The sequence below is a fragment of the Leopardus geoffroyi genome, chromosome B4 (genome assembly GCF_018350155.1).
Source record: "Leopardus geoffroyi isolate Oge1 chromosome B4, O.geoffroyi_Oge1_pat1.0, whole genome shotgun sequence".
NCBI lineage: Eukaryota > Metazoa > Chordata > Mammalia > Carnivora > Felidae > Leopardus > Leopardus geoffroyi.
The window spans coordinates 82,762,833-82,787,736 of NC_059341.1; the positions used below are offsets into that span (position 1 = coordinate 82,762,833).

The following is a 24,904-nucleotide window of genomic DNA, read 5'->3' on the forward strand; positions in this document are numbered from 1 at the left end:
AACAAAAAACAATAAAGACATTAGATAGATAACAGAAAACAGTGAAGATATTAGAAAGATAGGTGGTTAGATATACAGGCACCAAAAGACAAGTGCAGCTGCCCAGATAAATCTATATAATAAGAGTTACTGGTAAAGAGAAGGGGTGGGGAGAACAGGAAATAATAATGTATTTCCTATAATACAAAAGGATGGATATTTCTAAGTATGATGAAATGGGATCGATAAGGAAAATCTATACCTTAAGAAATCAGACATTTAAATGTGATGGTAAAATAAAAGAATACCTCAAACTGCCACACTAAGAACAAATTTGAAAACACTTTTAAAATAAATACTCAGAAACAACAAAAAAAAAAAAAAAGAAAGAAAGAGAGAAAGGCTGACTCAGGATTTTCAAGATGATGGAAGAGTAAGAGGACCTAGACAACTACATAACTATCAAATCATCCTAAATCCCCCAGAAATCCACTTGAAGACTGACAGAACAAACTCCACAACTGAAGGGAAAGAAGAGGCCACGTCAAAGAAGATAGGAGGTCCAGAGACATGGTTTAGGGGAGAAATGGATTGTGGGTGCTGTGGAGGAGAGGGAGCCATGGTCGCGGAGAAGGGTGAGACAGAGAGAGAGGAGCACACAGAGGAAAACAAGAACTTTTCCCCAAAGTCACTGGCTTAGAAAACGAGGGGTTGAATTGCGAGTTCTTGCAACCACCAGGACTCAAACACTGGAGTTTTAAAGGTCTGTGGGCTTGCCTGGGATAGAGCCAGGAAGGCACTACCCTACTCCTGGAGAGAAGGCAGGCAAACAACCTGGGAGCAGACAGCATAGAAATAGTGATCTGACAAATGCCTGGGGCATACAGCCGGGGGGGGGGGGGGCGCGGGTAGGGAGCATTATTCACTCTTCTTGGAGCATGTCCCTGAGAGGCAGGTTTATGGAGATGCCTCTCTAAGGACAAAGGATTGGCTGGCACCATTTCCCTCCCCCACCCTTTAGCATAAACATAGAGTCACCTGAGGGAAGCAGCTCAGCCTGGACACTGGCTACCTAACTTGCTTACACCAAGCTCCACCGCCTGTACTCTGGTGGGACTGCCCTTCTCACTCAATCTTGCCTCAGCCCTAGTACAGAGGGCTCTCTCCCAAAAGACCAGCACATATCCCTGCACATGCCATGTTTCGCAACCAGAGAGTTCTGCAGGGCCTCAGTTCTGGTACAGTTGGTGTCAGTTCTCATTACACAAGAAGAGCAGAATACACCTAGTTAGAACTCACCACATTCAGGCCAGGGACCAAACACTGCCCATAGCAGGCATGGAGAGCCTCTGTAGATAACCAGCCTGAAGGATAGAGCAGCCAAACACAACAGCAGAGCGATGCACCACACACTGGAGATACTCCCTAAAGCACCAGACCCTGAGCACTACATTAACTCTTCTTCATAAAGCCATTACTTTCAGGAGCAGGAGACCTAATTGGCTTTTCTCACATACAAAAGAAGGCAGAGTCTTAGACAAAATTCCAAGATGGAGGAAATTATCCTAGGTCAAAGAACAAGATAAGGCCATGGCCAGAAGGTTGATGGACAACTTAAAGCAATTATCATAAGGATACTCACCAAGCTTGAGAAAAGAATAGAAGACATCAGTGACATAAAAGAGGTAAAAAAAGAATCAGAGAAGAAGAATGCAATCTATGAGATTGGAAATAGGCTTGATGCAATGAACAACAGACTGGAAGAAGGAGAGGAATGAACTAGTGACCTAGAAGACAAAATAATGGAATACAAGGAAGCTGAATCAAAGACAGAAAGAAGAATTATGCAACACAAGAATAGAATTAGGGAACTCACTGACTCCATCAAACGTAATAACATCAGTATTATAGTCCCAGAAGAAAGGAGAGAAAAGGGGACAGAAAATTTATTTGAAGAAATAACAGCAGAAAACTCCCCTAAACTGGGGGAGGAAGCAGACATCCAGATCCAGGAGGCACAGAGAACTCCCATCAAAATCAACAAAGTAGGCCAACATCAAGAAATACTGTAATTACATTTGCAAAATATAGTGATAAAGAAAAAAATCTTAAAAGCAGCAAGACAGAAGAAGTCATTAACTTATCAGGGAAAATCCGTAAGGCTAGTTGGAGATTTCTCAACAGAAACTTGGCAAGCTAGAAGGGAGTGGCATGATATATTCAAAGTGCTGAATGAGAAAAATCTGCAGCCAAGAATATGCAATCAAGCAAGGCTATCATTCAGAATAGAAGGAGAGATAGTTTCCCAGACAAACAAAAACTAAAGGACTTCATGACCACTAAACCAGCCCTGCAATAGTAAAGGGTACTTTTTGAGTGCAAAGGAGAGACCAAAAGCAACAAAGACAAGAAAGGATCAGAGAAAATCTCCAGAAACAATGGAAAAACAAGTAATAAAATAGCAATAAATACATACTTTGTATTTATTACTTTGAATGTAATGGACTAAATGCTCCAATCAAAAGAGAGCGGGTGTCAGGGCACCTAGGTGGGTAAGTCAGTTGAGCATCCAATTCTTTATTTCAGCTCAGGTCATGATCTCATGGTCTGTGAGACTGAGTCCTGCATCAGGCTCTCGGATGACAGCGTAGAGCCTGCTTGGGACTCTCTCTCTGCCTCTCTCTCTGCCCTTCCCCTCACCTCTCTCAAAATAAATAAATAAATAAATTTTAAATGAATAAATAAAACATGCTACTAAACTATAAATGGATCAACCAGGAAATCAAAGAGGAAATAAAAAGAATACATGGAAACATATGAAAATGAAAACACAATAGTCCAAACCTTTGGGATGCAGCAAAAGTGATCCTTAGAGGGAAGTATATAACAATACAGTCCTACTTCAAGAAGCAAGAAAAATCTCAAATACACAACCTAACCTTACACCTAAAGGAGGCAGAAAATGAACAAATTAAGCCTTAAGCCAGCAGAAAGATGGAAATATTCAAAATTAGAGCAGAAATAAATTATATAGAAACTAAAGAACAATAGAACAGATCAATGAAACCAGGACCTGGTTCTTTGAAAAAAATAATAAAACTGACAAAACTCTAGCCAGACTCATCTAAAAGAATAGAGAAAAGACCCAAATAAATAAAATCACAAATGAGACAGAAGAAATCACAACCAACAACACAGAAATACAAACAATTATAAGACAATATTACGAAAAACTATATGTTAACAAATTGAACAACCTGGAAAAAATGGACAAATTCCTAGAACCATATAAAAAAAAGCTGAAAAGGGAAGAAACAGAAAATTTGAACAGACCAATAACCAGGAAAGAAATTGAATCAGTAATAAAAAAAAACCTGACAAACAAAAGTCCAAGGCCAGATGGTTTCACTGGTGAATTCTACCAAACATTTAAAGAAAAGTTAATACCTATTCTTCTCAAACTATTCCAAAAAATGCAAGAGGAAGGAAAAGTTTCAAAATCATTCTATGAGGCCAGCATTACCCTGATTCCAAAACCTGATAAAGACACCACAAGAAAGGAAAACTACAGGACAATATCTCTGATAAACACAGATGCAAAAAATCCTCAACAAAATACTAGCAAACCTAATGCAACAATACATTAAATATATTATTCAGGGCGCCTGAGGGGCTCGATCAGTTGAATGTCTGACTCTTGTTTTCAGTTCAGGTCATGATCTCATGATTTGTGAGATCAAGCCCCACATCTGGCTCTGTGCTGACACAGCAAAGCCTACTTGGGATTCTCTCTCCCCCTCTCTCTATTCCTCTCCCATGCTCACACATGTGTGCACTATTTCTCTTTCTTTCCCTCTCTCTCTCTCTCTCTCCCTCTCTCAAAATAAATAAATAAACATGAAAATATTTTTAAATAATTTTTTTAAAAAAAATCATTCACTACAATCAAGTGGGATTTATTCCTGGGTTGCACATGTGGTTCAATACTTGTCAATCAGGGATTCCTGGGTGGCTCAGTCAGTTAAGCATATGACTTCAGCTCAGGTCATGATCTTACAGCTCATGAGTTCAAGTCCTGCATCAGGCTCTGTTCTGACAGCTCAAAAGCCTGGAGCCTTCTTTGGATTCTGTCTCTCCCTCTCTTTCTGCCCTTCCCCTACTCGCTCTCTGTCTCTCTCTCCTTCAAAAATAAACACTAAAAAAAAATTTTAGGGGCGCCTGGGTGGCTCAGTCGGTTAAGCATCCGACTTCGGCTCAGGTCATGATCTCACAGTCCATGAGTTCAAGCCCCACGTCAGGCTCTGTGCTGACAGCTCGGAGCCTGGAGCCTGTTTTGGATTCTGTGTCTCCCTCTCTCTCTGCCCCTCCCCCTTCATGCTCTGTCTCTCTCTGTCTCAAAAATAAATAAACATTAAAAATTTTTTTTTAATTTTTTTTAAAAACATTTGTATGGCACAAAAACAGACACATAGACCAATGGAATAGAATAGAAACCCCAGAACTAGACCCACAAACGTATGGCCAACTCATCTTTGACAAAGCAGGAAAGAACATCCAATGGAAAAAAGACAGTCTCTTTAACAAATGGTGCTGGGAGAACTGGACAGCAACATGCAGAAGATTGAAACTAGACCACTTTCTCACACCATTCACAAAAATAAACTCAAAATGGATAAAGGACCCGAATGTGAGACAGGAAACCATCAAAACCCTAGAGAAGAAAGCAGGAAAAGACCTCTCTGACCTCAGCCGTAGCAATTTCTTACTTGACACATCCCCAAAGGCAAGGGAATTAAAAGCAAAAATGAACTACTGGGTCTTTATGAAGATAAAAAGCTTCTGCACAGCAAAGGAAACAACCAACAAAACTAAAAGGCAACCAATGGAATGGGAAAAGATATTTGCAAATGACATACCGGACAAAGGGCTAGTATCCAAAATCTATAAAGAGCTCACCAAACTCCACACCCGAAAAACAAATAACCCAGTGAAGAAATGGGCAGAAAACATGAATACACACTTCTCTAAAGAAGCCATCCGGATGGCCAACAGGCACATGAAAAGATGCTCAACGTCGCTCCTCATTAGGGAAATACAAATCAAAACCACACTCAGATATCACCTCATGCCAGTCAGAGTGGCCAAAATGAACAAATCAGGAGACTATAGATGCTGGAGAGGATGTGGAGAAACGGGAACCCTCTTGCACTGTTGGTGGGAATGCAAATTGGTGCAGCCACTCTGGAAAACAGTGTGGAGGTTCCTCAAAAAATTAAAAATAGACCTACCCTATGACCCAGCAATAGCACTGCTAGGAATTTACCCAAGGGATACAGGAGTACTGATGCATAGGGGCACTTGTACCCCAATGTTTATAGCAGCACTCTCAACAATAGCCAAATTATGAAAAGAGCCTAAATGTCCATCAACTGATGAATGCATAAAGAAATTGTGGTTTATATACACAATGGAGTACTATGTAGCAATGAGAAAGAATGAAATATGGCCCTTTGTAGCAACGTGGATGGAACTGAAGAATGTGATGCTAAGTGAAATAAGCCATACAGAGAAAGACAGATACCATATGTTTTCACTCTTATGCGGATCCTGAGAAACTTAACAGAAACCCATGGGAGAGGGGAAGGAAAAAAAAAAAAGCGGTTAGAGTGGAAGAGAACCAAAGCATAAGAGACTGTTGAAAACTGAGAACAAGGGGCGCCTGGGTGGCGCAGTCGGTTAAGCGTCCGACTTCAGCCAGGTCACGATCTCGCGGTCCGTGAGTTCGAGCCCCGCGTCGGGCTCTGGGCTGATGGCTCAGAGCCTGGAGCCTGTTTCCTATTCTGTGTCTCCCTCTCTCTCTGCCCCTCCCCCGTTCATGCTCTCTCTCTGTCCCAAAAATAAATAAACGTTGAAAAAAAAAAAAAAACTGAGAACAAACTGAGTGTTGATGGCGGGTGGGAGGGTGGGGAGGGTGGGTGATGGGTATTGAGGAGGGCACCTTTTGGGATGAGCACTGGGTGTTGAATGGAAACCAATTTGACAATAAACTTCACATATTGAAAAAAAATAAAAAGATAAAATACTTTTCACATGCTAAAAAAATAAAAATAAATTAAAAAAAATAAAAAATAAAAACATTTGTAAATCTATCAATGTGATACATCACATTAGTATAAGAAAGGTTGAGAATCATATGATCCTCTCAATAGATTCAGAAAAAGCATTTGACAAAGTACAACATCCATTCATGATTAAAAAAACCCTCAACAAAGTAGGATTTAGAGGAAACATACCTCAAAATAATAAAGACCGTATAGGAAAAACACACAGTCAACATCATCCTAAATGTGGAAAAACTGAGAGCTTTTCTCCTAAGGTCAGGAACAAGACAAGAATGTCCACTCTCAACACTTGTATCCAACATAGTACTGGAAGCCACAGCCATAGCAATAAGACAACAAAAACTAATAAAGGTATCCAAATCAGCAAAGAAGAAGTATTGGCAGATAACATGATACTATCTATAGAAAACCCTAAAGAATCTACCAAAAAACTGCTGGAACTCATAAATGAATTGGGCAAAGTCATAAGATACAAAATCAACATACAGAAATCTGTTGCAATTTTATACACCAATAATAAAGCGGCAGAACAAGAAATCAAGGTATCAATCCCACTTACAATTGCAACAAAAATAAGATACCTAGGAATAAACCTAATGAAAGAGGTTAAAGACCTGTACTCTGAAAACTATAAAACATGGATGAAAGATTGAAGATGACACAAAGAAATGGAAAGACATTCCATGCTCATGGATTGGAAGAACAAATATTGTTAAAATGTCTATACTACCCAAAGCAATCTATACATTTAATAATGCAATCCCTATAAAAATACCAGAAGTATTTTTCTCAGAGGTAGAACAAACAATCTTAAAATTTGTATGGAACCACAAAAGACCCCAAAGAGCCAAACCACACTTAGAAAAACAGAGATGGAGGCATAACATTCTGGACTTCAAGTTATATTACAAACCTATCATAATTGGGGTACCTGGATGGCTCAGTCAGTTAAGTGTCTGACTCTTGATTTCAGCTCAGGTCATGATCTCACAGTTCATGGGTTTGGGCCCCACGTTGGGCTCTGTGCTGACAGTGTGGAGCCTGCTTGGGATTCTCTGTCTCCTGATCTCTCTCTCTGACCCTCCCACACCCGCATGCACAATCTTTCTCAAAAATAAATAAACTTTAAAAATAAAAAGAATGAAACAAAGCTGTCATAATCAAAACAGTATGGCACTGGTACAAAATAGGAACAATAGATCAATACAACAGAATAGAAAACCCAGAAATAAACCCACAACTCTATGGTCAATTAATCTTTGACAAAGCAGGAAAGAATATCCAATGGGGGAAAATGTCTCTTCAACAAATGGTATTGGGAAAACTGGACAGCAACAGGAAAAAAAATTAAAATGGACCACTTTCTTACACCATACACAAAAATAATTTCAGGGGCGCCTGGGTGGCGCAGTCGGTTAAGCGTCCGACTTCAGCCAGGTCACGATCTCGCGGTCCGTGAGTTCAAGCCCCGCGTCAGGCTCTGGGCTGATGGCTCAGAGCCTGGAGCCTGTTTCTGATTCTGTGTCTCCCTCTCTCTCTGCCCCTCCCCCGTTCATACTCTGTCTCTCTCTGTCCCAAAAATAAATAAACGTTGAAAAAAAAAATTTTTTTTAAAATAATAATAATTTCAAAATGGATTAAAGACCTAAATGTGAAACCTGAAACCATAAAAATTCTAGAAGAAAACACAGCAGTAATTTCTTTGACATAGGCCATAACAACTTCTTTCTAGAAATGTGTGTAATTTTTTTAACAACTGTACTTCAATAAGGCTTTTTTAAGCTTCAAATTAAATGAAAATTTAAATTTCATGGAAGGATTAAATAATTTTAAAATGAAATAAACATAATCCATCAATACAACTTACTATATCAACAAAAAAATGTTTAAAATATATTATTATCTCAGTATATGCAGAAAATGCATAATTAAAATTCAACATACATTCATGATTTTTTTAACTCCTAGAAAATTAGAAAGAGAAGTAAATTTTTCAACTTAATATAAGGCCTCCATGAAAAAAACAACAACATTAATCTTAATGGGAAAAACTGAATGTCTTTCACCTAAGATTGGGAACAAGGCAATGTCCACTGTCACCACTCATATTCAACACTGTTATAGAAGTCCACTTATAAAAGTGGAATAAGACATGAAAAAATATTGGAAAGAAAGAAATAAAACTGTCTTATTTGTAGACTGCATGATCATCAACACAAAATTCCAAAGATTCTACAAAGGCTACTGGAACTAATAAGTGAATTTAGCAAGATCACAAAGTGCAAGTAAACATACAAAAATCAACTATATTTCTATATATTAACAATGAGCAATTACTGGAGTTTACAAGAAAGAGTACCAGAGACAAGACAGCTGTGTAAGTTCTCTGGAGATCTGCATACGGTTCCCTTGAGTCATCACTGAGTACTAATCAGCAAATGTGTATAATGAAACTACCCAAGGTTTGATCTAGGCCTCTCTGGCTTCTTTCTGTATGAACCAAGAAGACATCTAGCTAACCCCCAAAACAAAGATCCCTGAAGCCATCTCCCTAAGGCAGCCATCTCCCTTTTTGTAGCTACAGAGACTTATTAATGAATTCCCATGCCTTCCTTGAGGCACTTCCATTAGTTCCCTAGAAGCTAGACACAGCTTCAGGGTGAGCAGGCAAAAAGGAAACTGGAATTTCAGATGGAATCATGAAGGGTATAGAAAAGGTGAACAGAAACCTGTTCACAATATTCTAGAATATGAGAAATATAGGGAAGCTTCTCAAAGCTTGAAAACAACGAAATTAAGACAACTCAAAAGACATCTAATATATAGACACATATTCATGATCTTAACAGCTAGAAATTGTTGGTAAAAACTGAAAAACTAAACCCAAAATCTATAAAGAACTTACCAAACTCAACACCCAAAACACAAGAAATGGGCAGAGGACATGAATAGACACTTTTCCAAAGAAGACATCCAGGTGGCCAACAGACAAATAAAAAGCTGCTCAACATGACTCATCATCAGGGAAATACAAATCAAAACCACACTGAGATACCACTTTACACCAGTCAGAGTGGCTAAAATTAACAATTCAGGAAACAACAGATGCTGGTGAGGATGTGGAGAAACAGGAACCCTCTTGCACTGTTGGTGAAAATGCAAATTGGTGCAGCCACTCTGGAAAACAGTATGAAGGTTTCTCAAAAAATTAAAAATAAAATTATCCTACAACTGAGCAACTGCACTTCTAGGAATTTATTCCAAGGACACAAGAGTGCTGATTCATAAGAGCACTTGTACCCCAATGTTTATAGCAGCACTTTCAACGACAGCCAAATTATGGAAAGAGACCAAATGTCCATCAACTGATGAATGGATAAAGAAGATGTGGTTTTACATACAATGGAATACTACTTGGCAATGAGAAAGAATGAAATCCTGCCATTTGCAACAACGTGGATGGCACTGGAGTGTATTATGCTAAGTGAAATAAGTCAGTCAGAGAAAGACAGATATCATATGTTTTCACTCATAGGTGGAACTTGAGAAACTTAACAGAAGACCATGGGAGAAGGGAAGGAGAAAAAATAGTTTCAAATAGAGAGGGAGGCAAACCATAAAAGACTCTTAAATACAGAGAACAAACTGAGGGTTGATGGGGGGTGGGAGGCAAGGGAAGGGGGAAATGGGTGATGGGCATGGAGAAGGGCACTTGTTGGGATGAGCACTGGGTATTGTATGTAAGCAATAAATCATGGGCATCTACCCTCAAAACCATATATATACATTGTATGTTATGTATGTATATATACAATGTATGTATATATACATTGTATGTTAGCTAACTTGACAATAACTTATATTTAAAAATAATAATAAAATAAATCCTCACAAATAAAAATTCAGTAAAAAAAAAACTGAAAAACTAAGATTTCAGGAGGAAAAGAACTGTCCAAGGTCTCAGTGTTAATAACAGAACTAGACTAGACTCAAAGTCTTCTGATGTCTGATACAGAGGCATACCATGTCCACATCATGAAAAAGTACCCTTATTTAACGCCATGTCTGAGCATAATATTTGAATATTGTGATCAGGCTGGACATATATGGCTATGCTTCAGGGCTAGCCAAAATTATAAGGGTGACAAAGTTGTCTGATACCTTTTGACCTACTTATCAGTTCTCAAAAGTATTTATGAACAGAGAAAACAGACTCTTAACTATAGAGAACAGAGGGTTACCGGGGGGGTGGGGGGAGATGGTGAAATAGCCGATGGGAATTAAAAGTACACTTATAATGATAAGCATGGAAAACTGTACAGGACTGTTGAATCACTATATTGAACACCTGAAATGAATATAACACTGTATGTTAACTATACTGGAATTAAAATTTTAAGCTAAATTAAAAAAAACTACTAACAGTTATTACCAACTACATTATCAACAACTGATAGGGACACACATTCATTAGGAAGCAAGCTCTTAGGTAAGTATTTTTTCATCTTCTCGGGGGATTTTTGACAAATTGTCCTGCTTACAATTTGTGGCCAGAACAACTATATCCTGAGTAAATTAGTGAATTCTGATTACAAATTCCCCTGAGTACCACTTGGTTTTTTCCCAGCACTGATCCCCTGAGTCTGCAATAGAAGAGTCTATAAAGCAAATGTCTCTTTTCATTGAATGGAACCTGTTCAGAGCCTCTCACATGACCTAAAACTTCAGAATCGTCGATTCCAGAAGGAACCATGGATGATAGCACAAGGGGGAAGCTTCCAGCCCCACCTCAGACTTTCCCTGACCCTTCTGCTGCATGATTTGGATGTTGACTAAGTAACAGAATTTTGTCTTTGGATAGCTATTTTTTAGGATTGTTGCTGCCGTAAGGGAAGAAAAGGCTAGATAAAAAAGAAGAATGGGTCAAGAAAAGATTTCTATGGAAATGTAATCCTGTGACTATTTGTGCAGAGTTGCCTCCACATTTCGCTGCAAGTCTGAGCTCTTTTCATGAAACCACAGAGGACTTGCCAGACTGTACACTCCCTGCTCCCTCTTTGGGGGATCCTCAGAGACCTGACAAGCTTGGGTTGTCCCTGGGCTGGTGAGTTCCTGAGACCACTTCTCAGATAACCAGTCACTGTGCAGAAAAGGAGGGAGCCACAGAGCATAGTCTCCCTTGTCAGAGCCCCGAAATGACCCCAGACCAAGGTTTCTGAATTACTAGGCAAATTGGCTACGGCTCCTATGAGCTTTCTTGTGCTCATTCTCAGAAAACAACAGGTTAAGAAACTTAAAAATTAAAAAAAACTAAAAAAAATTAAAAAAATAAAGCTAGAGGATAGTCCTCTCCAGAAAGAAAATGAGCCTCTTTGCAAACACTGGCTGCCTGTGGGAGAGGAGATAGGCAACAGGTCCCTAGGCAAAAATTTTCTAAACTTTTCTAATCATATATCCCATCAGTGAAAACTTTTAAATGAAGTTGAGGAAGTATCACCAATATATGTGTATGTTAATTAATTTTTAAATTCTTTACATATACAGATACATAAGTGTATAGTTTATGTTTTAAAACATAGACAGAACTTTTTTTTTTTCATGAAGTATAGTTGCCTGGCAATGTTATATTAGTCTCGAGTAAGACCTGAAACCATAAAACTCCTAAAAGAAAACATAGGTGGTAACCTCTTAGACATTGGTCTTACAACGTTTTTCTGGAGAAACAGACTTTTTTAATGAGCTAAAAATAAATTCCATAGTTTAGCAACTTTAAGATATACTTTTCAACATCTCTAAAACTAGAAAGCATCTCATGATCAATGGCATTTTAGCATGGGGTCATTGTCTAGTTGGGGTAGCATCTTTCCTTCTTAATGGCACATAAAATAATAGTGTGTCTCACACTAAATTGCACCTTAGATTTTATGAAATGGTATAACTAGAAGGCTCTCATATCTACTGCAGTGAATCATCTGACACACCCCACAATGTAGGTATTCCCCATATTTAAAGAGCAGTGAAAGGGACCAAGGGGGGGGGGGGGTCTTGGGTCATTGGTCTCCAATTAAAAGGAGAGAAAATCCCTCATAAGAATTCTATAGATTTCTCCAAAGAAAAACCTCCTCAATAAAACCTACTCAATAAAACAACACACCTAAGAGCCTCAGAGAATCTGATCAAGGCAAGGAAACATTCAAGAAGTTTCCACTTATTTTTTAGGTTCTCACCATGGCCCTAGGCCAATAGTTAGTATCTGTGAAGTTTATCTTTCTTATCAAAAACTGGGTGCAATAAGCCTCACAGTATTTCATTTCTTGCCAGAACTGCCCTAGAAACCTCTATAGGTAACTATCATACCCCAGGGATCAGTATGAGAAAGGGGTCTGAGCACCTGATTTTTTCAAAGAAGACATACATATGCCAAACAAATACATGAAAAGATGCCAACATCACTAATCATCAAGTAAATGTAAATCAAAACCACAATGATATGTCATCTCACACCTGTCAGGATGTCTACTATCAAAAAGACAAGAGGTAACAAGTACTGGTGAGAATGTGGAGAAAAGAGAACCATTGTGCACTGTTGACAGAAATGTAAACTTGCACAGCCACTATGGAAAACAGTGTAGAGGTTCCTCAAGAAATTAAAAATAGAACTACCATATGATCCAGCAATCCCACTTCTGGGTATATATCCAAGGGAAACAAAATCATTATCTCAAAGAGATCCCTGTACTCCCATGTTCATTACAACATTATTCACAGTATTCAAGGTATGGAAACAACCTAGTTGGCCATCAATGGATGAATGGATAAAGAAAATGGAATATATATAATGGACTATTATTCGGCCTCAAAAAAGAAGGCAGTCCTGCCACTTGCAATGACATAGATGAACTTGGAGGCCGTTATACTATGTGAAATGAGCCAGACAAAGACAAATACTGTATGGTATCTTTTATATGTAGGATCTAAATAAAAAGTCAAACTCAAGGAAACAGAGTAGAATGGTGGTTACCATGGGCTGGGTGGGGGTAAATAGGGAGAGGTTGGTAGAAGTGTACAAGCTTGCAGTTATAAGATGAATAAGGTCTGAAGACCTAATGTATAACATAGTGACTGTCCGTGTCCCTTCTGCTAGCAGCTCTTGGTCTTTTGGCCATCCTGGTGGTTCCTGGAGGGGCCGGCTGCCTCGCTCCTGGCCTTGCGAACCCGGCCCAGGCCCCGGGGGGGGGGGGGGGGGGGGAGAGGCATCCTCTGGTACAGGAGGCTCCCGGAACCGGGCTGCACTTGCCAAAGCGCCGGCTCTGGCCCAGCTCCCTGAGTGGGAACTGGAAGGGGCCTCTGGGAGCAGACAAGCCCAGGCGCCGTAGGCTTAGCAGACGTGGCCGTGTACTTCTCGCTGTAGGAGTAGGGGTGTCTGCGGCCTGCTCAGAGGGCCTGTAGCTGGACGTGGTGCCGGAGACCTACAGTCATCTGGGCGCACTCGGTGAAGTCCCGCCTACTCGCCTGCGCCACCTCCCAGCCCACCCCGCCCACACTCGGGCTGGTACCCGCAGTGAGAGGCCCCAGGTCAGGAAGTCCGGACAGCAGGGGGCGGCCTCCGCGTGGCGTTTGCGTTCTCCCAGGGTTCCGAGGCACTAAGCCAGCCCTCATCTGGGTGGAGGAAGGGCCCGACCTGTGGGGCCCTGATGCCTGGGGTCCGGAGGTGGAAGAGTGTCTGACAGAACAGACTCAGATTCCAGAAAAGGACGGGAAAGGACAAAGAGAAAGGACTGAGGCACCGGAGAAGATCCTTTCTGTGGAAGCTCAGCCTCCTGGGCTGAAGGCTCTGAAACACCCTTCTGCTGGGCTCCCTTAGAGCTTGGAGCGACCATCCAAGGCAACCCGCCGAGCTCACCCCCCACTCTGTGCCCACCCCGTCCCCAGAGCAGGCCAGCGTCACGGTTGCTACATGAGCGGAAGGAGTTTTGCCTGGCGCTCGGCCCTGGTGGCGCACCTGTGCACCCACACGGGCGAGAAGCCTTTCTGTAGCCCTGACTGTGGCAAGGGTTTTGGCCCTTTCTCCTCTCCGAGCAAGCACCGGGCCAGCTATGGCGAGAGCCGTCCTACCGCTGCCTGGACCGTGGCCGGGCTTCCCCCAGCGCTCAGCCCTCACCACTCACCTACGGGTCCATGCAGACCAGAAGCCCTGCCGCCGTGATGACTGTGGCCTCTGCTTTAGCCGGAGCTCTGCCAGCTCCAAGCACCAGCGGGTTCACGGTAGTGAGACTCCCTTCCAGTGCGAGGACTGTGGCCGCGCCACTGCCCATGCGTCAGACCTTCGGCGTCACGTGCGCACGCACACCGGAGACCAGCTCTACCCATGACCAGACTGCGGGCGCTGCTTCTTCAGAGCTCAGAAATGGCAGCGCATCGGTGGACCCACAGCGGACCACCCCTACCTCTGTCCTCAACGTGGCAGGCGCTTTGGCCAGAAGTCAGCCGTGGCCAAGCACCAGTGGGCCCATAGGCCTGGTGCCGGGAGACACAGAGGCCAGGGTGCCAGTGGGTTGCCAGTGCCCCTGGCCCCTGGCCACGGGGACCTGGACCCACCTGTGGGCTTCCAACACTACCCAGAAATATACCAGGAGTGTGGGTGATGGTCTCAAAGGTTGCAAGCCCAAGGGTGGAGATCTAGACGTTGCCTGAGGCCCAGGCTGGGCTCAGGGGCCTGAACCTCTGTGGCGGCTCCAGGGAAGTCACAGAACTCTGGGCAAGAGGTGGACCTGGGGGATGAGGACCATCTTACCTTAGGCCTTCACACGCTGGATCTGCTGACACCTTGCTCCCAACTGTCCCAGACTCTAGAATCCCCCTTTGCCGAGTTAAGACGTGAGGTAAGCACCTTCACAAGACAACCCCTGTGGGGACGGAAAAGCTGTTTCTCAGCTTAGACAAGAGGACTGAAGTAGAAAAGAACTTTGTTTTATCCATTGTCCTTTTAGTGCAGGAATTGAAAACTGGTGGCCATGTACTGAATCTGGCTTGCAGCAACCTTTTAAACATTATTTTGGGCCCAACCAGCATTTTAAAATGTTACAAATTACTCGTTAAGATTTAAAAAGATATTTCTTTTGCACATAGGTTTCTGGCCTCTTCAAAGGTTTGGCAACTTGACCTGAGCTGACAGACAGCTGTTCGGCATGCCCACCACTCCATATCCGCTCCTGTCCAATGTCAGCTGGCACTTGTCATTGTCTGTCCGTGTCTCTGGTAAAGCTGGCCCTCTCCATCTGGCATTTTCCCCTCATTTACATGACCTGTTTGGCTCCTATATTCATTTGGGTTTGCACACTGGTGTACAACATTCATGTTTTCCTGAATCAGGAATTCAGGTAGACAGCATATATGTGAAAGGGTGGCAGGAGAGAAGTAAAAGCAGATTTTATTTAAAAAAAAAAAAAAAAAAAAAGACCATAGACTATAGTGGATAATACTGTATTGTGTAATTGAAATTTCTTAAGGGAATAGAACTTAAATGTTCTCACCAAAAACAAAAAAAAAACAAAAAAAATGCTTAATATGTGAGGTGATGGATGTGCTAATTAACTGTGGGGTCCTTTCACGATGTATACATATATCAAATCATCATAATGTATACTTTAAATATCTTACAATTTTATTTATAAATTATACCTCGATATATCTGGGGGTGGGGGGAGGGAAGGGAGTCTGAGTAAAAATAAGACACCCCCTCTCTTCCAGTAATTTACAATCCAGATGCAAATGTCAGACAACTTTTAATAAGGGTTGAATATAAGCAAACAGCAAGGTAAGTGAAAAATGCTTCTTATTCCAAAATACATGCTACATATGCAAGCAATGCTTTAAGAAGTAGAAAATTTTGTTGTGAAACGGAGAGTAGTGAGTGGGAGATGGGCTAAATGGGTGATGGGTATTAAGGAGAGCACTTGTCAGGGCACCTGGGTGGCTAAGTCAGTTAAGCATCTAACTTCAGCTCAAGTCATGATCTCACAGTTTGTGGGTTCAAGCCCTGCATCAGGCTCTGTGCTGACAGCTCAGAGCCTGGAGCCTGCTTAGGATTCTGTGTCTCCCTCTGTCTCTGCCCCTCCCCGACTTGTTCTCTGTCTCACTCTGTCTCTCAAAAATAAATAAACATTTAAAAATTTAAAAAAAAAAAGGAGGGCACTTGTGTTGAGCACTGGGTGTTATATGCAAGTGATGATTCACTAAACTCTACCCCTGAAAACAATAATACACTGTATATTAACTAACTAGAACTTAAATAAAAAATTTGAAGAAAAAAAAATTTTTGTTGTGAATACAGATCTGAGAAGACCAGTGCATCTACTGATAAGGGAAAGGTAAGTGCTGAGCAGATGAACAAAAAGCAGTTCCTAGGCTCAAGATGTTTGTGGCCTGGCAGGGAAGAGAGGTTCTATCCTACATCACTGACTCTACAGAAATATAACAGAGGCACAAATTATGTGTTACCAGAGCTGGGAGAAAGCAGAAGAATCAGCAGGCCTACAGGAAAGGCCTCATGTAAGAGGTCACACTTAGACTGGATCTTGAAGGATGAATAGGTGTTTGCCAGTTCTAAAGAGAACTGGGGGAAGAGCAGAGAATTCTTTGTAGTCTTTTTCAGAGGAAATAAAAGAAATAAAAGAGGAAAGAAATAAGGAGAGGAGAGGGAAAAGTCACTGACATTCAATAATACCTCAAAGATTCTGAAAGATCTAGGCTGATTTCTGACTAGGGAAGAATCTCTGGAAGCTTCTGCTCCGCTTCCCTGAATCTATAGGGAGACAGTGGACAGGTAAAAGAATGATGCACTTTAGGAGAAATTTTCATCTTCTTCATCCTAATTTCTGATGCTCCTATCTGCCCAGGTTGCACATTTCTGGAAAGGGCTGAGGCCCACAATGGCCAATCAGACCATAGTGACTGAGTTCTTCCTCCAAGGCCTGACAGACACCAAAGAGCTTCAGGTGGCAGTTTTCCTGCTCCTGCTGCTTGCCTACCTTGTGACTGTCTCTGGAAACCTGGTTGTCATCAGCCTGACCTTGCTGGACACACGCCTGCAAACCCCTATGTACTTCTTCCTCCGGAATCTGTCCTGCCTAGAAATTTGGTTCCAAACCGTCATCGTGCCCAAGATGTTGCTCAACATTGCCACAGGGACCAAGACCATCAGTTTTGCTGGCTGCATTACTCAGGACTTTTTCCACATCTTCCTGGGGGCTACAGAGTTCCTCCTCCTCACAGCCATGGCCTATGACCGGTATATTGCCATCTGCCAGCCCCTCCACTACCCCATCCTCATGAGCAACAGAGTCTGCACACAGCTTATCCTCACCTGCTGGCTGGCAGGATTCTTCTTCATCATAGTGCCTGTCATCCTGACCAGTCAGCTTCCATTCTGTGACACCCACATCAACCACTTCTTCTGCGACTATACGCCTCTAATGGAGGTGGTGTGCAGTGGGCCACAGGTGTTAGAGTTGGTGGCTTTTACCCTGGCTGTGGTGGCACTGGTCAGCACTCTAGTGCTGATCACCATATCCTATGTCCAGATCATCCGGACAATTGTCAGGATCCCCTCGGTCCAAGAGAGAAAGAAAGCTTTCTCCACCTGTTCCTCCCATATCATTGTGGTCACCCTGTGCTATGGCAGCTGCTTCTTCATGTATGTGAAGCCCTCTCCTGGCAAGGGGGTTGATTTCAACAAAGGAGTGTCCCTAATCAATACAATTATTGCCCCCCTCTTGAATCCCTTTATCTACACTCTCAGGAACCAGCAAGTTAAGCAAGTAGTGAAAGACCTGATCAGGAAAATGGCATGGCTCCAAAATAAATGACAGCCCTACAAGTCACCTTCCAGGGAAATAGGACTCTCCTCCCCAGAGTCCAAGAATTCTACAAAAAAGTATTTTCAAGGTTAAGCTTTCATGAATACTTTCTTCAAAATCCTCAAAGCTTTTCCAGCTTCCATCCATTCCCTGGTCCCAAAGCCACACCCGTATTTTAGGTATTTGTTATGTCAGCACCCCACTTCCAGGTACCAAAATATGTATTAATTACCTATTGCCCCTTAATGACTTACACACAAAACCTAGTGGCGTAAAACAACAAACATTTGTCATCTCATAGCTTCAGTGGGCCAGAACCTGGGTGATTAGATCAGTAACTCCTGCTTAAGGCGACTCACGAGATTGTAGTCAGGCTGTCAACCAGGGCTGTGGCCTCATCGAAAGTCACGATTGAGGGCGCATGTGCTTCCAAGTTCACTCACTTGGTTGTCAGTAGAAATATCCCTGTGAGACCAAAACCAATGCTCCCTATAGACCAGGGAGGGAGGTGAAGAAAAAAGAAAGAAAAGTAAGACTGGGTCAAGAGTCTGAACAGGGACCACTCAAAAACATAGTAGTTTCAGGGCTATGCAGTCCTGGGTGACTCAGTCAGTTAAGCATCCAACTTCAGCTCAGGTCATGATCTCACGGTTCACGGGTTTGAGCCTCACATCGGGCTCTGTGCTTACAGCTCAGAGCCTGGAGCCTGTTTCAGATTCTGTGTCTCCCTCTGTCTCTCTGCCTCCCCTGCTTGTCTTCTGTCTCTCTCTCTCTCTCTCTCAAAAATAAATAAACATTAAAAAAATTATCTAAGTAAAAACACAGTAGTGTCCCCCAATGACAAATCTAAATGTCCCTCTGTATGAAGAGGCAGCTCTGAAACTCCAGGAAGACAGGGTATTAACCAGACACCAAGGGAAAATTTGAGTTGCACACACAGTCACAGACTTCAGACTCCAGCTACACCATCATATGCACCACTGCTAGACTTCCAGAGCTTAGGCCTCACTCACCCTCCTGACCTTTCCCCACATCCCTTATGCCAAGTTCACCACATTCACCCCACTGTCAGCCTCCTCTTTCTCTGCTCCCAAGATAGCTTTATCCTAAAGGAACAGGAAACCCCCAGACCTGGCCTGTTCTGGCTTCATGCCTCCCCCTTCAATCCTGGCCTTCACGGCTGCTCAGGAATCTCTTTCCTCGCCTCTGAAATCCCTGACAAAAGTCCTTGGGGGACAATATTTCTGTCTTCAATCATGATCCCTTCCCTTTCCCACTCTTTCTCTCCTTGGTCAGCTCATTACATAATTTTCAGAAAAGCATGAAGCTGTGCAGCCTAAGCCCAGAAAAATTCACTCCCTTCACCTCAGTGTATCTCTGGCCCTGCATCTGCTTTCTCATCCTTGCCTCCTCTTTCAAAGGAAAGGGATCTCTGGATCTCTGTTACCTCAAAAGATGCAACATGGTGCCGGGGGTATTAAAAACAACATAGGAGCACCTGGGTGGCTCAGCTGGTTAAGCATCCAACTCTTTATTTGGGCTCAGGTAATGATCTCATGGTTCATGAGATTGAGCCCCACATCGGGCTCTGTGCTGACAACATGGAGCTGTTTGGGATTCTCTCTCTGCCTCTCTCTCTGCCCCTCCCCTGTTCACCCTCTCTCTACCTCTCTTTCAAAACAAATAAACATTCTTTTCAAAAAAGAACACAAATTCTCAAGCTAAGCAGGCCTTTATTTAGACCCTACTTCTCCTGATTTCTAGTTTATGTGGCCTTGAGCCTGGGTTCCCTCTTCTAAAAAATAGTCTGCAATAGAAAATATTTGATGCTTCTAGCCCTTTTCTTTCCCTCCCCAGCCCCTCACAGCTGGTCCTTCACCAGCTTTTGCTCACTTGCCTCCACCATGCTGCTTCTTTTGAGGTAATAGGTATGCAGAAATACCTACTCCTCTGAGAGGGGTTGCTTCCCCAAACTAGCTCCAAATCATTCCCATTTGTATTCATAGTACCACCATCCTTTCACTTTTGAGGCTAGACATCTCTTTTTTTTAATATTTATTTATTTTAGGGAGAGCACAAGAGAGGGAGGACAGAGAGAGGAAGACAGATGATCCAAAGTGGGCTCTGCACTGACAGGCTTACAGCAGAGAGCCCGATGTGGGGCTCAGACTCAAAAACAGTGAGATCACGACCTGAGCCGAAGTCGGATGCTCAGCTGACTGAGTCACCCAGGTGCCCTGGGCTAGACATCTTGAAGCCATCACTAACCCTTCCCTGCAACCTGTCGCCCACCCCTGCTGTCTCCTCCCTCAAAATGGTTCTCAGATTCACTCTACTCCTGTATTTCCACACTGCACATAGGCCACATGTCAAATACGACCATCAGAGACTACTAAAAATAGTCTCACAGTCTTTGCTTTCCTACAGCCACTTTCTTTGGTAAGACCCTCCCACATTGACTCTGGGTTTGGCCATGTAGCTTGCTTCAGACATTGTGATACTAGCAATCATAATGCAAGCAGAACTTCCAAAAGCCTTTGAAACCCTCTGACTCCCATGTGAGCAAGCCTGGGCTGTCCTACTAGATGATAAAAGACCCAAGACCTCTTTGCCACCATCACTTTTGCTGATACTAATCACATACACACACACACACACACACACACACACACACACACACACACTGCACAGGTGGCCAAGTGGCCAGCAGCTATCTGGGGATGCATGAATGAGCCCATCAAAGATCAACAGAAGAACCACCCAAATGAGCCCAGCCCAAGCAGCCAACCCACAGAATCATGAACTAAATACATGTGGTTGTTTTAAGTCACTAAGAGTTCAAATGGTTTATTACTCAACAAAAATTAACCAGTACACAAACCAAAAGTAAACATACATGGTAAACGTATGTTGTGTGCCGGTTAAGGATCCAAGATTAAGAAGTGAGTTGAAGTTGGCTTGGTCAGGTCAGGAAAGAGAACTTCATCTCTTCTCATCCATGGCTATAGGCCAGAGAAAGTTACCCAGAAATACGCCCTAAACAGAAGACATACTGAGGCAAAATTATTTACTTTTCTTCTGGGACATTCCATGTCCTCATCACAGGTAATCTGGCCCCTAAAGTAAGACTTGGATGGGAATGTTGGCCCAGTAGACTTTGAAAATCTTATCCCAAGGAATCTGATTTGAACATTATCTGTGTGAAATGAGATTTTAAAGTTTCCCAGAAAGGGTGCCTGTGTGGCTCAGTCAGTTAAGCTTCTGACTTCGGCTCAGGTCATGATCTCACAGTTTGTGAGTTCCAGCCCCACGTCAAGCTCTGTGCTGACAGCTCCTAGTCTGGAGCCTGCTTCAGATTCTATATCTCCCTCTCTCTCTGTCCCTCTCCCACTGGTACTCTGTGTGTATCTCTTTCAAAAATAAATAAACATTTAAAAAAAAATTTTTTTCTTTTTTCTCTTTTTTTTTTATTTTTTTAATTTTTTTTTTATTTATTTATTTTTGAGACAGAGAGAGAGACAGAGCATTAACAGGGGAGGGGCAGAGAGAGAGGGAGACACAGAATCGGAAGCGGGCTCCAGGCTCTGAGCTGTCAGCACAGAGCCTGACACGGGGCTAGAACTCACGAACTGTGAAATCATGACCTGAGCCGAAGTCGGATGCTCTACCGACTGAGCCACCTAGGCGCCCCTAAAAAAATTTTTAATGAAGTTTCCCAGAAAGCTCAGAAACCACGTGGAGCCTCAAGTCCCCACACTCTTTTCAGGAGCATTTCTGGGACACCCTTTTCCAGGGACTCTGTCCCCAGAGAATAAAAATTCTCACATGAAGGCCATGGTCTGCAAGAGAGACCTGGAGCTACCCAGGCTGAGTGTGTGGGTAGCTGTAGAAAACAGACAGGAGAAAGATGTGCTGATTCACTCATTTCTCAGCCTGTATCAGTCTTAACTGAATGTAGCCCTTCCCCTTGTCCACACCTAGTAAAGACACAATTTATGAGCCAAGTCCAAAGCAGACAAATGCTTTGTGTGCTCACAGTGGGCTCTCATCTTAAGCACCAGCATACTGTACTAGGACTTCATAAATTCATCCCACCTTCTGCTTCAAAGTTATTAGGATAATTCCTTTGTGAGGCCCCCCACCAGAACTGTGGAATGAGGAGAGAGATTGAAGACCGAGGGCGCCACTTAGAATGTGTACAAGCCCATGAAACCAGATTCTCAAGGCGTGGAACCAATATTCCAGAGACAATCAGGGAAATGGCTCCCTCTAGTGGGATTTTCTATTTTTACAATGTCACATACATGCCACAGTTTAAAAAGCTCAAAAGATTTAAATTCTCAAACAATGGAATCAATGTCCCAGGAATGATCTAAACAAACACCTCTCTCTAGTTAGGATTTTTGTTGTTTTGTGTTTTGTTTTGTTTTGTTTTGTTTGTTTTAGAAAATGTCAACTACGGTGGCTGGCACAAAATTGACCAACCCTAATGAATGTAACTTAGTCAAACTCTCATTTATGGCTTAATTTTTCTCCCTGCTATGTTCCATATGGGTGTAATCAGGTTAAGTAAGGCATTATGGACTACTCTTTATTGTTCTTAATGTCTGCTCCTTCTAATCACTGTTGATTTGGAAGGCAGTCTCACTAGGATGCAGATACTTTCATGTGTAATTTTATTAAAAATTAATTTAATAAAAATTAATTCAAACCTGCACTTATGGAGTGAATAAACTCATCTAGGCATTTTCAGTGCCTTGCTTTAATTATTAAACCATTAATAAGTTAAATCTGCTAGATCTGCCTGTAGAGAATTTATAAATTCAAGCGATGTATTGGTATTAGATGATTTTTTTTAATTGTTGAGTCGTTTTTTTAGTCTGTTAAGGTTAAGAGTTATGGGGATTATTTTAATGTTTATTTATTTTGAGAGAGACAGAGAGAGCACACACATACGAGCACAAGCAGAGGAGGGGCAGAGAGAGAGAGGGAGAGGAAGAATCCCAAGCAGGCTCCGAGCTGTCAGTGCAGAGCCCAACACAGGGCTTGATCCCACAAAACATGAGATCATGACTTGATCCAAAATCGAGTCAGACGCTTAACTGATTGACCCATCCAGGCTCAAGAATGATGAGATTTTTATTTTAGGGCTTAGTTAAATGTATTTGTATTTTAATTTTAATCAAACAAAATACCAGATCTAGGGAGATGCCTGTCCATGAAAATTTTATGAATTTAAGTAGCATGCTGGTATTAGTGAGAAAGATTTTTCTAAGGAGTTTGAGTAGTCTTTCTAACCTACTAGGGCTGAGAATATAAATATTTTTGTTTAGAACACTGAAGGGGCATACTCACAGATTCAGGAACTCTGCTTAGATATAATTCCCAATAGCTATGTAAGGACTCTCAATAAAAATTAAAAGATCAAAGTAAAATCCTTAAAGAAAATAGCCAGAATTGACCATACATCCGCTCTTACCTCATGACTCAAATAGGGAAAAACAGTGACTTGAAGTGTTCTCTTCCTCCCCCCTTTTTTTTAATGTTTATTTATTTTTGACAGAGAGAGAGTGAGAGAGAGAATGCACATGTGGGGGAAGGGCAAAGAGAGAGGGAGGGAGAGTGAGAATCTCAAGCAGGCTCCATGCTTAACATGGAACCACATGTGGGGTTCCCTCTCCCAACCCTAAGATCATGACCTGAGCTGAAATCAAGAGTCAGATGCTTAACCGACTGAACCCCCCAGGCGGCCTTCTTCTTCCCTTCCTAATAACAAAGTGCTAAGTCTTTCTATGAGGGGAAGGAGAGGGTGGAGATCTGAACTGTTCTAATTTTTCATTCTGTTTAAATATGTGCATGGTCACTTCTGTGTTTATCCTAGACAAGACAACACCTTCGGGGCGGGGGGGGGGGGTTGGAGGAAGGGAGGGAGGAAGAAAAGGAGGAAATAAGAGAGAAGAAAGGAAGAAAATGGGGGGAAATAGGAAGAAAGAAAGGAGACAAAGAAACTCCGATCTTGAAACTACTATTTACAAACACATTTGCAGGTGTTCAAAACATGGATTCTCCAAAATTACTTTCTACTTGGAAATTTCCTTCCAAGTATAAACTTTTAAAATGCTTATAGAGGCATAAAATCTTATTTGTCAAGATGTGAAAAAACTTTTTTGAAACTTTTATTTAGAAGATTAATGTATGAATGTGCTCTGGACAGACCAATTGGGTGGAAAGAGAGAGAGGGAGGAGAGAGATTTTCAGCAGCTTCTAAGCTGAAAGGGACAAGAAACTCCTGTTTGTCTCTTTTAAAAAGTAATTTTAGGGGCTCCTGGGTGGCTCAATTGGTTGAGCACCTGACTCTTGATTTCAGCTCAGGTCATGATCCCAGAGTCATGGGATTCAGTCTCGAATCAGGCTCCACGCTAAGCATAGAGCCTGTTCAAGATTCTCTTTCCCTCTGTCCTTTCCCCCACTCTCTCTCTCTCTCAAATAAAATAAATTCTCTCTCTGTCCCTCTTTCATGTTCGCTCTCTCTCTAAAATTAAAAAATATGTTTTTTGGGGGGCCCCTGGGTGGCTCAGTTGGTTGAGCATCTGACTCATGATTTTGGTTCAAGTCATAATCTCATGGTTCGTGGGATTGAGCCCTGCATCAGGCTCTGCACTGACAGCTTGGGGCTTGCTTGGAATTCTCTCTCTCCCTCTCTCTTTCTGCCCCTCTCCTGCTTGTGTTATCTCTCCCCACGTAAATAAACTTTAAAATATATGTTTTTAAGTAACTTTAAAGAATTTACAATAATGCACTGAAAATATTTTAACATTGCACCATTCGCAGCTAGTGTGTACGTAAGAAAACTTTATATTTACATTGCTAAATCTCCAAGCACTTTAGCAAAACACTGTAGTAAAAGTCTTGAGTTACACACCATGATTTGAAATGAGCATCGTG

At 42.1% G+C, this 24,904-nt stretch overlaps 1 protein-coding gene and 1 pseudogene across 1 annotated transcript; both read left to right on the forward strand.

Moving 5' to 3' along the window:
- Positions 1-13,185: 13,185 nt before the first annotated feature.
- On the forward strand, positions 13,186-14,746 carry LOC123591855 (annotated as a pseudogene).
- A 2,286-nt stretch (positions 14,747-17,032) lies between these two features.
- Positions 17,033-17,968, forward strand: LOC123591856 (olfactory receptor 2AP1-like). The gene has a single exon (XM_045466494.1). It carries the CDS (start codon positions 17,033-17,035, stop codon positions 17,966-17,968), a length of 936 nt encoding a protein of 311 aa, XP_045322450.1.
- Positions 17,969-24,904: the final 6,936 nt, after the last annotated feature.

What these genes read in the sequence shown, in the direction of transcription:
- LOC123591856 (XM_045466494.1), top strand. Translation starts at nt 17,033, where the DNA reads ATGGCCAATCAGACCATAGTGACTGAGTTCTTCCTCCAAGGCCTGACA.